General features: G+C 55.6%; 1 protein-coding gene across 1 annotated transcript in view; it reads left to right on the top strand.

Annotated features, from left to right (window-relative positions):
• Positions 1-14,235, top strand: part of CACNA1C (calcium voltage-gated channel subunit alpha1 C) — a 343,814-nt gene that overhangs the window by 253,669 nt on the left and 75,910 nt on the right. Inside the window, exons 12-13 of the mRNA XM_068971534.1 lie at positions 2,049-2,139; positions 7,765-7,791. Of these exons, the coding sequence (XP_068827635.1) occupies positions 2,049-2,139; positions 7,765-7,791 (118 nt within the window). The remainder of the gene's footprint in view (positions 1-2,048; positions 2,140-7,764; positions 7,792-14,235) is intronic.

Below are 14,235 nucleotides of genomic sequence, written 5' to 3' on the forward strand. Positions count from 1 at the left end.
GTGTGCCTGCTTGATCAGAAGGAAGGAGAGTTTCTTGGTGGCTTGGTCTAATCGCCCCCAGAAACCTGTGGTGACGTCCCCCACACCGCATGCCAGTAACCGTGCTGGTGCCCACAGGGCAGGGCAGGAGCCTGCTTCTCCTGGGGTGTGTGTGTGTGTGTGTGTGCGTGCATGTGTGTGTGTGTGTACGTGCGTGTGTGTGTGCATGTGCGTGCAGAGGGAGGGTGGCCTGTCCCACCCAAATCCACCACTGTCCCTTCCAGCCTATAAAGTCAGTGACCATGACAACTGCAGCAGCTGACCCCTGAGAGGGCCTTTCCTTTGAAGATCGCCGGCCAAGGTTATAGGCACTCTCAGTGCAGCTGTAGACAGTGAGATCCAGCACCACCAGGTGACTACACCCCACACTCTGTGATGCCCCAGAGCCTGCCTGGCTGTTGGAACACCATCTCGTCCGGTGGGTAGCCCAGGGCCATCAAACTGAGCACAGCGCGGGGGCCGAGACCCCTGTGCTCCAGCCCAAGCCCCTAATCACTGTGTGAGCCAGCTCCTGGCCCTCCCGTGGGCCTCACCTCCCTGTCCTGTGACGAGAAGACTGGGCGACTCCCTTGCAATGACGTCTGGATTTGTTTCCACCCGAGTTTGTGGAAAAGGACTCAAGGGTGGATACAGGACAGTCAGGCTTACGGAGTCACGGGCTTCCCAGTTGTGTCTTCGCGTTCTGGGAATGAGTCTCTCTCACCTCCCCTTGACTTCATTCAAAAGGAAAGAAACCAAGGAAAAGCCACATCCAGCAACATCCCCCACCCAACCAGGAGACTTATCCGGATGGCATGCTCCGTTCTGGAGGCAGACCCCTGGGTACTGGTCCTTGTTCCACGTCCCCAGATGCCCCACCCCAACCAGTGCGGGTTCTGGGGCCACTGGGGCTCCTGACCTGCCCTGGATGAGGGTGCCCCGCTGCAAGCAGAGCTGAGCCAGGACCAAGGATGTGGCGGCCATGCTAGATAACAAGGATGGGGAAGATAAGGACGCTGTGTGTGGCGTGTTAGAAGGGTCAGAGAAGCTGGAAAAGAACGAGAGGAATTCTTTGGGGATATACTTTTATTTGGAATAAAAAATAGTAATAGAAGAAAGAGGATGAGATGGTTGGATGGCATCACTGACTCAACGGACATGAGTTTGAGGAAACTCCTAGAGGCAGTGAAGGACAGGGAAGCCTGGTGTGTTGCAGTCCACGGGGACGCAAAGAGTTGGACACGACTGAGCGACCGAACAACAACAATGAAACGAGTCTCTTCTAAGCCGCTGACCTGGGCTCCAAGCTAGAAGGTCCCGGTCGCCCTGGAAATCCAGCGCCACCACCTCAGGGGAGCCTGGAGACAGACTGGGCGGGTCGGCCGTCGTGGAGGCGGACAGACTGTGTCCTGGGCCAGCCCACTGAGATATTGTGGGGAGATGGTGTCCCTGCGTCTCACCTTAGTTTGCTGGGTCCAACATGGAGGCCTCTCGTTCCCACGTATGCAGGGCTGACCTGAGTCCTGAACGCAGCACTGGACGCGGCTACAGCCCTCGAGCTCTGTTTCAAGCTCTGTCCTGGATGGAATCAACCCCGTGACCAGGACTCAGGCCGAGGGCCAGATCCTCCTCTGATCCATCGAGGAGCCACACCCTTGGCAAAGACACCCTTTCCACGGACAGGCTGGACCCTAAATGTGGGGACGAAGCCCCTAGAATAGGGCTGGAAAGAAGAAAAATAAAATACCGTCGTGAGAGCTCTTCTTTTTGTATGGAGGAATGGATGCAAAAGGGAAAGCAGAAGCAGCTTGTCCAAGGGCATGGAGTTGATGGTGGAGGAGGGACTGAGCGGGGCATCCTCGGGGGCCTCCTCCCACCGTCCCACTTAGGGTGTCCTGGGCTGCAAGGGCCACCAGAGACAGGCTGCAGGTGTGCCAGTCAGGACCGCAGACCTGCCAGGCACGGCCAGGGCTCCCCTCCCGACCGGGCTGCAGACTAACCCCTCTCTCCTTCCCTCCACGACCCTGCAGTGAGCATGCCCACCAGTGAGACCGAGTCTGTCAACACCGAAAACGTGGCTGGAGGGGACATCGAGGGAGAGAGCTGCGGGGCCAGGCTGGCGTGAGTAGTCTCGGGAATGGGGCCCGTGGTCCCGGGAGGGAGTGAGCATGGCCCTGGCTGGGGGTTGCTCTGCACTTCCCAGGAGTTTGACTTTGGATTTTGAGCCCCTTTCCATCCCATCAGGGAAACAGAGTGTGTGTCTCTTTGGGAGTGGGGGCATACATGTGTTGCGGGGGCCTTGAAGTCTGTTTCTTCCCAGCCCCGCAACCCATTTCTCCAGATCAGCTTTGTGAGGGTCCCTGGGTCCTGCTAAGCACCCTTTCATTTCTGATAAATGTGACCCAGGAGATAGGCAAACTGGCAAAAAAGCACTCTGGGAGAAGTGGTCTTACTTACGGCTTCCACCCAGGGGAGGGAGCACGGTTGTCTGTCATGCAGACTCAGCTATGAAAGTTCACCAGTGCCAGCCAGGCAAGTGGCCACCTCCCCGAACACGAGCCCCAGCCCCCGGCTTCCTGAGCAGACTTGGGTCCGGGGCTGGGCCAGGTGTGTGGAGGGACAGCACGCACGGACGGTCACCATCACCTCTAAGCTCCATCCTGACACCAACAGGCCCTAGGAGATGTCCCCCAGCAAGAAATGAAAGGAAAATGGCTTAACTGCTAAAAATAAACACACTGCTGGGTTCCATTCTCAGAGTCTCAAAAAGCAGAGTCCACAAACTGTAAGCTGGGTTCCATCTGGGGTCAGGCTGACCCTGAGGGTGGTCCCTCCCTTTTGGAAGTAGGAGCTGCTTGCCCCTGTTCCCAGGGATGTAAGACTCACCCTGGAAACTAAAAGGAACAGCAGGCAGAAGGCTTGGAGGAGGACCAGCCCCACATCGGCTGAGTGTCTGAGTCGCTCCGTCGTGGGAACGACGTCCTCATTGACCTCTGCCCCTGAAATGCCTTCGTATCTGGGTGACCCCGGCCCTCGCGAGGCGGTCCCCTTGTGGGTGCCTCTCATCTGAGCCGGGCCAGCCTTTGAGCAAGTAGGGAGCAGGAACAGACGGTTTCCAGGGTGCACGGGTCTTGCCATCACTCCCCCCTACAGCAGCACCAGGGAATCTGTGCTGCTGAGTCCCAGCGATGTGGGGAAGCAGTTATTGTCAAGCTGTTGTTAAAATACGGGGCTAATTACATTCAAAGCAGCAGGGTGAACCCTCCCTTCTTCCCTCCTTTTAGAACCACACAAACAAGCTGTCAGGATTATGGACATGGGCCTGGCCTGCCATGGTTGAGAAGGTGAATGGCAGGTCCCCAAAGGGATGGAGGAATGGTGACGAGCACTCTACCCTCTGGCTCTGGGCCCAGGTGACAGGCCAGGGGAGACCAGAGCACTGGTGCCCACAAGCCTGTCCCCACAGAGGGGGCTAGCATCTTCAGGATGTGCCATACAACCCTCCAGGACTTGGCAGGAATGAACGGCAGTTCCCATAAACACCTGTGTTAGTGCTCCTACTGTGTGCAGATAAAGTGCCTGGCCCCAGCACCAGGATTATAGTGTGTCCTTCATAAACTGTCATCTTTCCCCAGTGGCTTCAGACAGCCCTGGGAGAAAACCATCAGCGTTCCTGGTGGGGACGTAGCGTTAACACCAGGGGCTGAAGCCAAGTGAGATGAGCAGGGAGAGGCCAGCCTTTCTGAAGCTGAGAACACACAGCCTGAGTAGCAGGATGAGGATTTCTGTGTCATGAGAGGCCTGGCTGAAGATGCTTCCAAGGGGATGGGGCCGACAGAAAGCGGCCACAAGGTGATGTTTTGTGGGGAGGGGGCAGACAGGCAGGGGAGGGGATGAGAGGAGGGAGCCATCCGTTGAGTCTGAAGACAGAAAAGATATGGACACTGAAGTCACCGGCGGGGCTGCAAGGTGTGGGAGCCGGGGTTCCCCTCTGGGGCGCACGCTAGAGGCCTCCGTTTAGAAATGAAGGATGCGGCTACATAGCACTGACACCAAGGCTCCTAACCAGGGCGGAAGGCCGGGGCTGAAGGCGGGGAAGTGTTCAGACACTTTTTTTAGAAGTAAAAGAGCAAGTAAGTGAAACAGATGGAGAGGTGCCAGGAGACCAGAAGCACAGGCCCGGAGGCCACTGGAGGAGGATGTCCAGCCTGAGCCCTTCATTTGTACCCCATCTGGGCAGCATGCCCGCTCGGTGCCAGGCTGTGGGGACACAGGACCTGAGACCATGGTGACACCACCCCGCCTGGAACTCACAGCCTGGTGTGGAAGTGACAGTGGGCGTCACTGTGATTTGGGATAAGCGTTCGGAAGGCAACTTCCATGGGAGAGTGGCCATGAGAGAAGCAGGCTGTGCTGTGTTAAATTGCAGGCCCCAGCCCAGGTGGCAGGCAAGGTCCACAGATCTGCAGGAAGGAAGAATCAAAAACAAGCTTCCAACTCTGACACCAGGAACGATGTGCACCTCCCCACAGGCATAAGCTCAGGGGTGCGGGACGGCGCGGGAGGGAAAGGCTGGAGAGGCCCCGAGAGGAGGCCGAGATCTCAGGGCCAAGCGGCAGCCAGACATGAGCTCAGGGAGGGGTCCCAGGATGAGGCCAAAACCTCGGGGCCAAGTGGAGGCCACAGGGAGCCCGATGCCAAAAGTGTGAGTCAGCCTTGAGTGGGATCCAAGCAGTGGGACCCTCGGAGAACAGACAGTAGAGTGGCCAGCATGAGGTTGGCTGAGCATGCCCGGAGTCTGTGTCGTGCTGAGGGCAACATGGACGTGACACGGGGCCCAGTGGCTGTGGCATTGGCCTGGTGTGGTGGTGTTGTTCAGTCGCTCAGTTGTGTCTGACTCTTTTCGACCCCATGGACTGCAGCACTCCAGGCTTCCCTGTCCATCACCATCTCCCAGAGCTTGCTCTAACTCATCTCCATTGAGTCAGTGATGCCATCCAACCATCTCATCCTCTGTCTTCCCCTTCTCCTCCTGCCTTCAATCTTTCCCAGAATCAGGGTCTTTTCCAATGAGTCATCTCTTCACATCAGGTGGCCAAAGTATTGGAGCTTCAGCTTCAGCGTCAGCCCTTCCAGTGAATATTCAGGACTGATTTCCTTTAGCATTGACTGGTTGGATCTCCTTTCTGGCCAAGGGACTCTCATGAATCTTCTCCAGCACCAGAGCTCCTGAGGGCTGGGTAGGGGCTAGGTGATGGGGAGGACCAGGCGGGGGTTGATCAGGCTCTGGGGAAGAGCAGAGGGAAGGGGCCTCTGGCCAGAAATGCAGAGAAGCCAGTCCAGCCCCAGTCTTTGAGGTGAGGCTCTGTGAGGAGGGTGTCTGGGCCCAGCCCTCTGGCTGTACCATCTGTGCACAGAGTCGAGGAGGTCAACTGAGACAAGTGTCACCCATGAAAGACCAGCAGCCCTTCCGACTGATGATCAGGCAAATTAGGAGGATTCGGGAAAGGAGGGTTCCAAACACAGCAGCAGGCAGGCGTCCAGGGCTCCAGACGCGAATACGGCGAGAGGCTATCTGTGGAAGGTGCTCCCAAGAAGTTCAAATATTTGACCAAGAATGACAAACACAAACTGAGTAACTGAAGGAAGCAGAGGGAGTTCTGAGCGTGTCTTGCTTTCCGCCCCCAAGGAGGTGTGTCCTGGAGGCCTGGACAGAGGAGGCAGCTGGGCTTCAGGCCCACTCAGTGGGCTGTGCATGGTCTTAGGTGCGAGTCCTCTGTTCTCCACCTGCCGCTCTTCAGGAGTCCACATAAAACACGGGATGGAAATCAACCTCGCAGAGCAGGGACCAGGGGATCCCAACACCATCTGAACAGGTGGTGCCCAGCGGGGTCTGGAGCTCTGGGGCCTCCAGTGTCTGCAGACTCACTAGGATTGAGGGCTAGCAGCCGCACGGCCAGAGAACAGGGTGAGGGGTGGGCACAGTGCCCACAGGTGCCCCACCCGCCTGCCTACCAGCAAGATAGCCAGTTCTCCAAACCCAGAGCCAGTGATCACTGCCCAGGGCTTGAGGACAACAGAGACCAGATCCCTCTGGCTCCATGAAGCACACTGACCCTCCTGCATGGGGAGCGTGAGATCTTTGGCTTCCCAAGAGCCAGGCTCTCCTTTGTCTCCAGACACCTGCCCTCAAGGACCCTCTTCCTACCTGAGGGGCTCAACTAATTTGGTGCTTAAAAGGAGTGAAAGCTACGGACCCAGCAAGCCTGTGGAACGATGCTCACGACCCAAGAGCAGCAATTAGGCTTCAGTGTGGCATCTAGTCAGGTCCTGACGTGGGACCCTGGGGGAGAGAAAGTCCCATCCATGTCCTCCTCCTCAGTATGTTCCAGAACTCCCAGGAAGGAGCCACAACCAGTGGCCTCACTTACCTGGGGACTCGCCTCCAACAGGAGCCCTGGTCCGCCCTTGCCCAAGTCCCAGCGTCACTGCCTTGGGAGATGTGGACACTCTGACCTCAGCTGTCCCCGACAGGGCCCTTTAAGAACTCTCTTTTGCTTATGATCCATCGGCCTGAGAGAAAGCCTTAGAGGGAGAGCATGTGGTCTGCACTGTATGGCCTCCAAAAGGACCCCTGGGATCTCCGGGCACTTTGACAGAATGGCCAGGCTGACGGCCACCCACTCCAGCTCATGTTCACAGTGAGGGGTCAGCTGCACAGCAAGCTAGGCCAGGCTGGAGGAGGGACACCTGACTGACCGCCGCCCAGTGCAGCTGGACGACTTTTGCTTCCCCATTAAACAGGGGTCCAGCCCTGCCCCTGGGCCATGTGACTAGACCCTGTGCCCCGGCCAGCATCTGCAGTGGGATCAGTTATTAGCTGGTGGTTTGGAGCAGTAAAGGCTCTTGGCTCAGGTTCTCGGGCCCGGGAGATATAATTATCTCACGCACAATGGCTCTGCCACCTGTCACATCTTCTGGTTTAGTTTTTTTTTTAATGAAACATAACAAGAGGGGTTGTTTTCTTGCTTCACAGCAGAGCTCACTTTGTGCTGAACTGGGCTGGCCGTCTGTGTTCCCCAACCCGTGACCCGAGCAGACACGTGGGCCGTCCTGACACTCAGCCTTCAACCGACCAGTCTCAACTGCCTGCATGCTCTCTGCCCCAGCCACCCTCCCACAGGCCTCAGAGCCTCCTGGAAGGTTCCTGACCCACCCCCACACTGACCCTCGAGTCAGCCACCTGCACAGCCGCCGTGCTACTGCCCACAAGGGCCCAGGTCTTCAGGGCCTCACACAACCATCAGCATCAGGGGTTGTGCCCAGGAGTCCAGCCATTTCCTCAGGCCCAGGCTCAGCCCTCAGGCTTCTGTTCTCAGGGCGCTGGGTCTCAGCCTGCCCGTTTCCGCCTGACGTTCAGCTGCCAAAGGCCGTGTCTGCAGCAGGGGCTCCTATTCTCCACCACAGTCCTCAGAGAGGCCCCAACACTTGGCCAGCCCAGCTGATGGTCTGAGAACACAGCACTGAGCTCTGGGGACCATGTCTCCACTTAGAAGACGCTCAATTCGTAGGTTTGCGGGCTGGGCTGGCCCTGTGTTTTGGCTTCAAACCCTCGAGCGCCAGGAGGTGCTAACCGCAGAGCTCTCTCCCCGAAGCAGCTCCTTCCAGCGCCCACATGGTCACCCGGGAGCGTCTGAGAATCAAAGCAGACGTGTCGTGTGCTAACGTCTCCTCTTTCCCTTTCAGCCACCGGATCTCCAAGTCGAAGTTCAGGTGAGTGGGACGCTCCTCTCCTGCTGGGCCCCAGGGGCTGCCCCAGGTCGGGGCTGAACGAGGGGGCAACTGAGCGGGGGCTCGGGGTCTGGTGACTTAGTGTTCGTGGCGGCACCAGCCCGGGAGGTTGTGAGAGCCTGTGCTTCCCTCCCTTGTAAGATGAAGTCCAGTTGATGTAAGTGCCACGCGCCGCTCTCTGCTGCTTTTGGCCACGTTTACAGGACTTGGTGAGGTGGGGGCATGCAGGTTCCATCAGCTCTGTCTCAGAGACTTCCGCAGGGCCATCCTCGCCCCATCCCCCACTGCCTGTGCCCAGCCCCACTGCCTGTGTCCCCCATCTTGCCCCTTACACGTCGAGGCTTCTGTATGGAGCCCTTCTCCACCCGAATCATGGTGTCCCGGCCCCCTGCAAAACCTGGGCTCCCATTAAGAAGCTCAGCTGTCACTGCATCTCGACACTTCTATAGACTCCCCTCCCTCCCCGCATCACTCCGTTCAGACCTCTGTCACCACCATGTGGGCTCCTGCAACCCCAATACGCTCTATGGGCTTCCAGACTGTGGTTTGCATGGAGCCAAGCTGAGTGCCCGACTGGCGGCAGGCCGTGCCCCTGGTTGCGTCGGATGTGAGGATGGGCATGGGAATTTACTCTCGCAAAGCTTGCACTAGCCGGAAAACATCGCTTATGTTTTGTAATCGATCTAATCTTACTCTCCCAGCCTCACCTGCCAAGTAGCAGGCACACGCATGCGTGCATGTTAAGTCCCTTCAGTCGTGTCCAGATCTGTGTGACCCCATGGACTGTAGCCCACCAGGCTCCTCTGTCCGTGAGATTCTCCAGGCAAGAATACTGGAGTGGGTTGCCATGCACTCCTCCAGGGGACCTTCCCAACCCAAGGCTCGAACCCGAGTCTCATGCACTGCAGGCAGATTCTTTACCATCTGAGCCACCTGGGGCGCTCCAGCAAGAGCAGAAACAGCATTAGATTTTAGTCCAGCTGAGCAGAGCAGCCCGAGTCCCTGAGGCTGAAAGGCTGAATGTTTAGTCCCTCTTCTTCCCTCTGCCCAGCTCCTCTCCAGGGTGGGCAAGCAGGGTTAGGACTTCAAGATCCCGGAAGTACACAGAGGCTCAGTGAGAACTCTGTTCTCTGGCCCTCAGGCTCTTTGAACCCATGGACGGGCCGCAGGAATCAGGCTCCAGCCCACATTCCTGCCATCCATCACTACCTGCACCTGCCTGGGTAGAGCTCTAGGCTGAAGGCTGGTGCCCCCAGGCACCCACAGACCCCATGCCCCAGCGAGGAGAGGCATCTCCGGCCCCAGTGTCCCGGCCTCCCTACGACTATCCTGGGGTTTCTAATGCTTGGCTCTGGGTCACTGGTGAGGGACCCTCTCCTCTTCCACCTTCTGTCCCCTGTTCCCCTGGGGCTGGAAAACACAGGCTTTGTCTCCTTCCACTTCCTCTCAAGCTGAGACCTCCTTTACATAAAAAGCCTGAAGTCAAGTCTCCCTAAAATAGATCCCTGGTGGCTCAGATGGTAAAGCATCTGCCTGCAATGTGGGAGACCCGGGTTCAATCCCTGGGCCAGGAAGAACCCCTGGAGAAGGAGATGGCAACCCATCCCAGTACTCTTGCCTATAAAATTCCACAGATGGAGGAGCCTGGTGGGCTACAGTCCATGGGGACACAAACAGTTGGACACAACCAAGCAATTTCACTTTCACTTTCAAGTCTCCCAGGCCCAGGTCCTGTCACAGGAAAGAGCTTGAGAATGTAGCAAATCCTTTCTCTCCGTAATACACAAATCTCACTGCTCCTCTGGCATCTGGAGGGGCAGTGGGTACCTCTTGGGGAAGGACAGATGGACTGTCCTGCCCTGGAGGGGCGGCAGGTATCTCTTAGGGAGCGATGGATGGGTTGTCCTGCCCCAGAACAGCATTAGGCTTGACTCAAAGCGAAGTTCTGTTTCACAGTCAAAGCTCAGAAAGCGCTTTGTGTTCTGATAGTTCCAAAGCCTCCACGCAGGGAGATGGCCCAGGAGACCGAGGGCATTCTATGTCCAGTGCTCAAGGGTGTAGGCTATGCTCCTGGAGAAGAGGGGACACAGAGGCCCCACACCCCTAGACTCTGCCTGGCTTTGAGACAAGGCTCACCTGCTTGTCCTGGATGCCCCTCTAGGAAGGGCTCCTCCCCTAGCAGCTACGGCTCAAGATGCAGCAGAAACACAGAGAGAAGGCTTTGTGTTCATCCCCAAAGGCTTATTCGCAGTAGGTTGACACCATCAGGAAATCCATGTTCAAAAGAGTATTGTGGCCAAGGGGCATGGGGCCGCGTAGCTCATGCATGGCCAAGTGGCTTATGTGAGGCTGAGTCAAGACCCATGCCCGGGACCCGGGCAGCATCCTGTGATGAGGTCCTGCCTAGGGTTCCAAAACTATTTCTTCGTGACTGTGTCTGGGGTCAGGGGAGGGGTCCACAGCACAGCTACTGAGCAGAAACACAATACCAGCCACTTCTGCCCTTTCTAAAACTCTCCAGCAGCCACGTTAAAAAGTAAAAAGAAGCAGGTAAAATTAATCATAATATATTTTTATTTAAGCCAATGCATCTAAAACATCATTTCAAGATGCAATTAATACTTTAAATTAATGTTATATTAATTTATATTAATTTTTCTACTAAATCTTCGAGGTCCAGTGTGCCCTTTACACTGACCGCACATCCAGTTTGGACTGGCCACGTGCACAGTAGCCACACACAGCCCGTGGCTCCCACACCAGACATTGTGACCCTACAGGGTCAGATGGCAGCTGCGCCATCCACATCTTACAGTCTGATGCTGGCTCTGTGGGGGGAACAGCAAAGCTGGGAATGGACCGAACGTGCCACCAAGTCACCGAGGTCGGCCCCGAGCAGCCTCTGTGGAGCAGATGCGGGGAAACTCCATCCTCACCGCCTGTCTGTCTGACAGTGGCAGCTAAAGTGGAGTAGGAGGTGCAGGAGAAACACAGGAACAAAGGGAAGCGGGGGGCGAATTCCCGCCAGGCAGAAGTAACCTCGTACGCAGGGGAAAGCCTGTTTCACTCCAGTAGAGAGTCTAAAATTTGAGTTTTAAAAAATATATATATTCTTGATCGTTTTCTCAGTTTAACAATGACATAGAGTAGAATCTGACCTACAAATGGCCCATTCTATTTGCAAGACAAGGATACCAAAATCACAGGATTTTTAAAAGAAATATTAGAGCAGAGGTCTTAGGGAAATTCTGGCAAATTAATGGACTTACAATATTTGGGCAATATGAGAGTAATTTTCTTGGTAAGCCAAGTCTCTACTTTGAGGAATTAGTTATAATAAGGAATTTTGTGACATTTGGGGTTCAGAATAGGACTTCAGCAGTTACGGAACAAAATGTTCTGAGGTCTTCTCGGTTTGAAGGGATTAGCCAGGCAATGTGCTGGGGCTGGATCTGGGAGACACGGGGGTCTGAGGTGAACCCCTCAGGGGGTCTGAGATGAACCCCTCCAGGTTTGAGGCGAACCCCTTGTGGATCTGAGGCAAACCCCTTGGGGGTCTGAGTGAGCCCCTCAGGGTCTGAGGTGAACCGCCCTGGATCTGAGGTGAACCCCTCTGGGTCTGAGGCAAACCCCTCTGGGTCTGATATTTGGAAACCTGTCCCATCTTCAGAGAAATGTGCCCCCAAGTTCCCCCTTACCTCTGCCATCCCCTCAGCAACAAGGCACGTGCCCAAATTTGCCCATCCTAATAGCCCGTGTTTAGGGTACTTTTGTATAAAATGATTACATGTAGGCGTTTTCTGGGTTGCTTGTTCTCCACTCTTCCCTCTGGAAGGAGCCCCGAGTGACCACCACTTGGTGCCTCCTGTTCTAGACGCTTGTCCAGAATTCTGTGCCAGGCAGATTCTTCCAGGAGCACCACCCGCTCTCCTCCTGACCCCAGCCCTGGGGTCTTAAGCCTTGTCCACACAGTCAGTGAGCAAGTCTGTGCACAGCTTGTCTGCTGCCCCACCTGCCTGCCCACCCAGTGCTCCTGCTGTGGGGGCATGGGGGGCAGGGAGCTACGCATCCATCAAAGGGCAGGACTCCGCCCCTCAATCTCAGGACCTTGTGATCTCCATCTCGCTGGAGAGGCAGGAACCACACGTTAAACATACTGACTTACAGGAAAGGGGCATCGTGTCCTCTGTGGAGCCTGGCTGGATGCCCACGACAGGCTGGGAGGCCTTCCCCCGAGGCACCTACTAAGCCCGCCTGGCACCTAGCTCCCTTGGGGTCCATCAACCACGTGAGCTTCCTGTCTGTGTGTTAACTGCTGAATATGTAGTACCCAACTGGGATAGATGCTTAAACAAATGCCTCTTGAGTGTGTAGCCAAGTGAGTAACATAGACAGTAAGTGTGTCTAGAGCTGCAAGGCTGGGTCACCTAGAAAAGTGCATCATGGGGAAGGTGGGCCCCCCATCAAGCCCTGAAGCAAGGGTGGGACCCCAAAAAAGAGGCTTGGTGGAGGGACAACCATGTCAAGCAGAGTTGTCTGGTGGAACCACTGATACACAGGTGAGAAGACGTGAGAGAGGATACGTCTAAGCCCACCATGCCCTCTGGGTCTGCGTCCAGAAAGTTCCACTTCTAGAGGAAATGACTTTGCCAGGGAGCAGAGGGAATGTGAATAGCAGGTGAATTCCTCCTCCTTGCTTTATCATTTAATCTCTATATTCTCCATGCACATGTAAACACACAAATAAACTTACACGTTCTAATAAACTATTACGTTTATTATACAGTAGGAAGCGTTGCCAGGAAACCAGTTGTCAAGCAAAGCTATATTTTGAAGAGTGGGAGGTGTGTAATTATCTTTAAATACTTTCTCTGGGTAGTAATTACTCCACCCCCACCCCAGCCCAAGCCCACGTGGCTCTCCTGAGTGGCTGTCACGCGAGCACGCAATTCCACGGGCGCCACCCTAACCGTCAGTCACAGTGGCTACCAGGGATCCACCAGAGCATCTCCAGACCCCCAGGACAGGCCCCCAGCACATGGCACCTGTGTCCACCAGTCCCAGACCTGGGCACAGAACTTAGTCAAGCTTTCATCAGCATGAGACAGAGGTGGAGTTAGTTCCTCTAAACCCCAGAAGAAAGTGGCCACAATTCTATTAGCCTCTGAATCAGTTATGGCTGATTTCTGTAAATGAGATTGTCTCTATTCAAAACACATTCTTTGCAACTACAATGTAAATTATTGCCCACTTTAAAAATGCACAAAGTGAGAGTTAAGTTTTATCTGGAGCAAAGTGAGGACTATAGCCTGGGAGACAGCATCTCAGCTAGCTCTGAGAAACTCCTCCAAAGAGGCAGGGGGAAGGTCAGTGTATACGTGATTTTGGTGAAGGGGGAGTTCATACAATCAAGCACACATTTCTTTGCAGGTTTCTGCTAGTCGTCTGTAGGTCACTGCTAGTCACGAGGAGCAGACGTCACCATGAAGGATTTTAGTGTTTTTCTAGCTGTAAGGAGATGTAAGACGTGGGCTCATAAAACCATCTCCTGAAAATACCTAACTCTCTCACGACCAGTCCGGCCAGCTTTTTCCAGAGCAGAGGGCCTCATTTCTGCTCTCCACAGAGAGCTCTTTGCAGGGGTGCTGAAGGTCAGCAGCTGCAGCAGCACATGATTTAATCTTTGCGGAGGTAGATGACAAGTGCCCGTGGCAAGGGGCAGTTTGTGCATCGTTCATGCATGCGTGCTCCGTCATGTCCGACTCTTTGCGACCCCATGGACTGCAGCCCGCCAAGGGTCCTCTGTGCATGGGATTTCCCAGGCAAGAATACTGGGAAATGCTGCCATTTCCTTCTCCAGGGCATCTTCCGACACAGGGGTCGAACTCATATCTCCCACGTCTCTTGCGTTGGCAGGCAGCTTCTTTACCACTGAGCCACCTTGTCACTATTTAAGATTAATGTCCTGAAATTGTTTTTCTGGGGGAAAAAAATGTCTCCCCACTTTGTCTACAGTATTACCCACCTCAGTCACAGGAAACAAGTGGAGTCTTGCCCTGGCCAGAACAGGCACCTCAGCACTGCAGTCCAGCACTCAGAGGCCACCCCCCGCCCCCCAGCAACTAGAGACCACCCCATTGCCTTGTCCCCCTTCACCCCACCTCCGCTCTTCCCTGACAGTCTGGCTAGGGGAAAGAAAGGCCCACAGCGCACTTGGGAACCTCCGGGCATCTCTTCTCCGTGTGGTGACCCTCCCCCAGTAGCAACCACCATCCCTGCCAAGGCTTGGTGCTCGCTCTAGGTGTTGTCCCTGCCCCCGAGGTGATGGAGGGCGGGGCCAGGTCAGAACCTTTCCTTCCCTCCCTGCTCTGCAGGCCACAGGCCAGGTTCTCCTGCAGCTCCTGGGCAGCCAGGCCTCCTTAGATG

The sequence above is a fragment of the Capricornis sumatraensis genome, chromosome 4 (assembly GCF_032405125.1).
Source record: "Capricornis sumatraensis isolate serow.1 chromosome 4, serow.2, whole genome shotgun sequence".
Classification (NCBI taxonomy): Eukaryota; Metazoa; Chordata; class Mammalia; order Artiodactyla; family Bovidae; genus Capricornis; species Capricornis sumatraensis.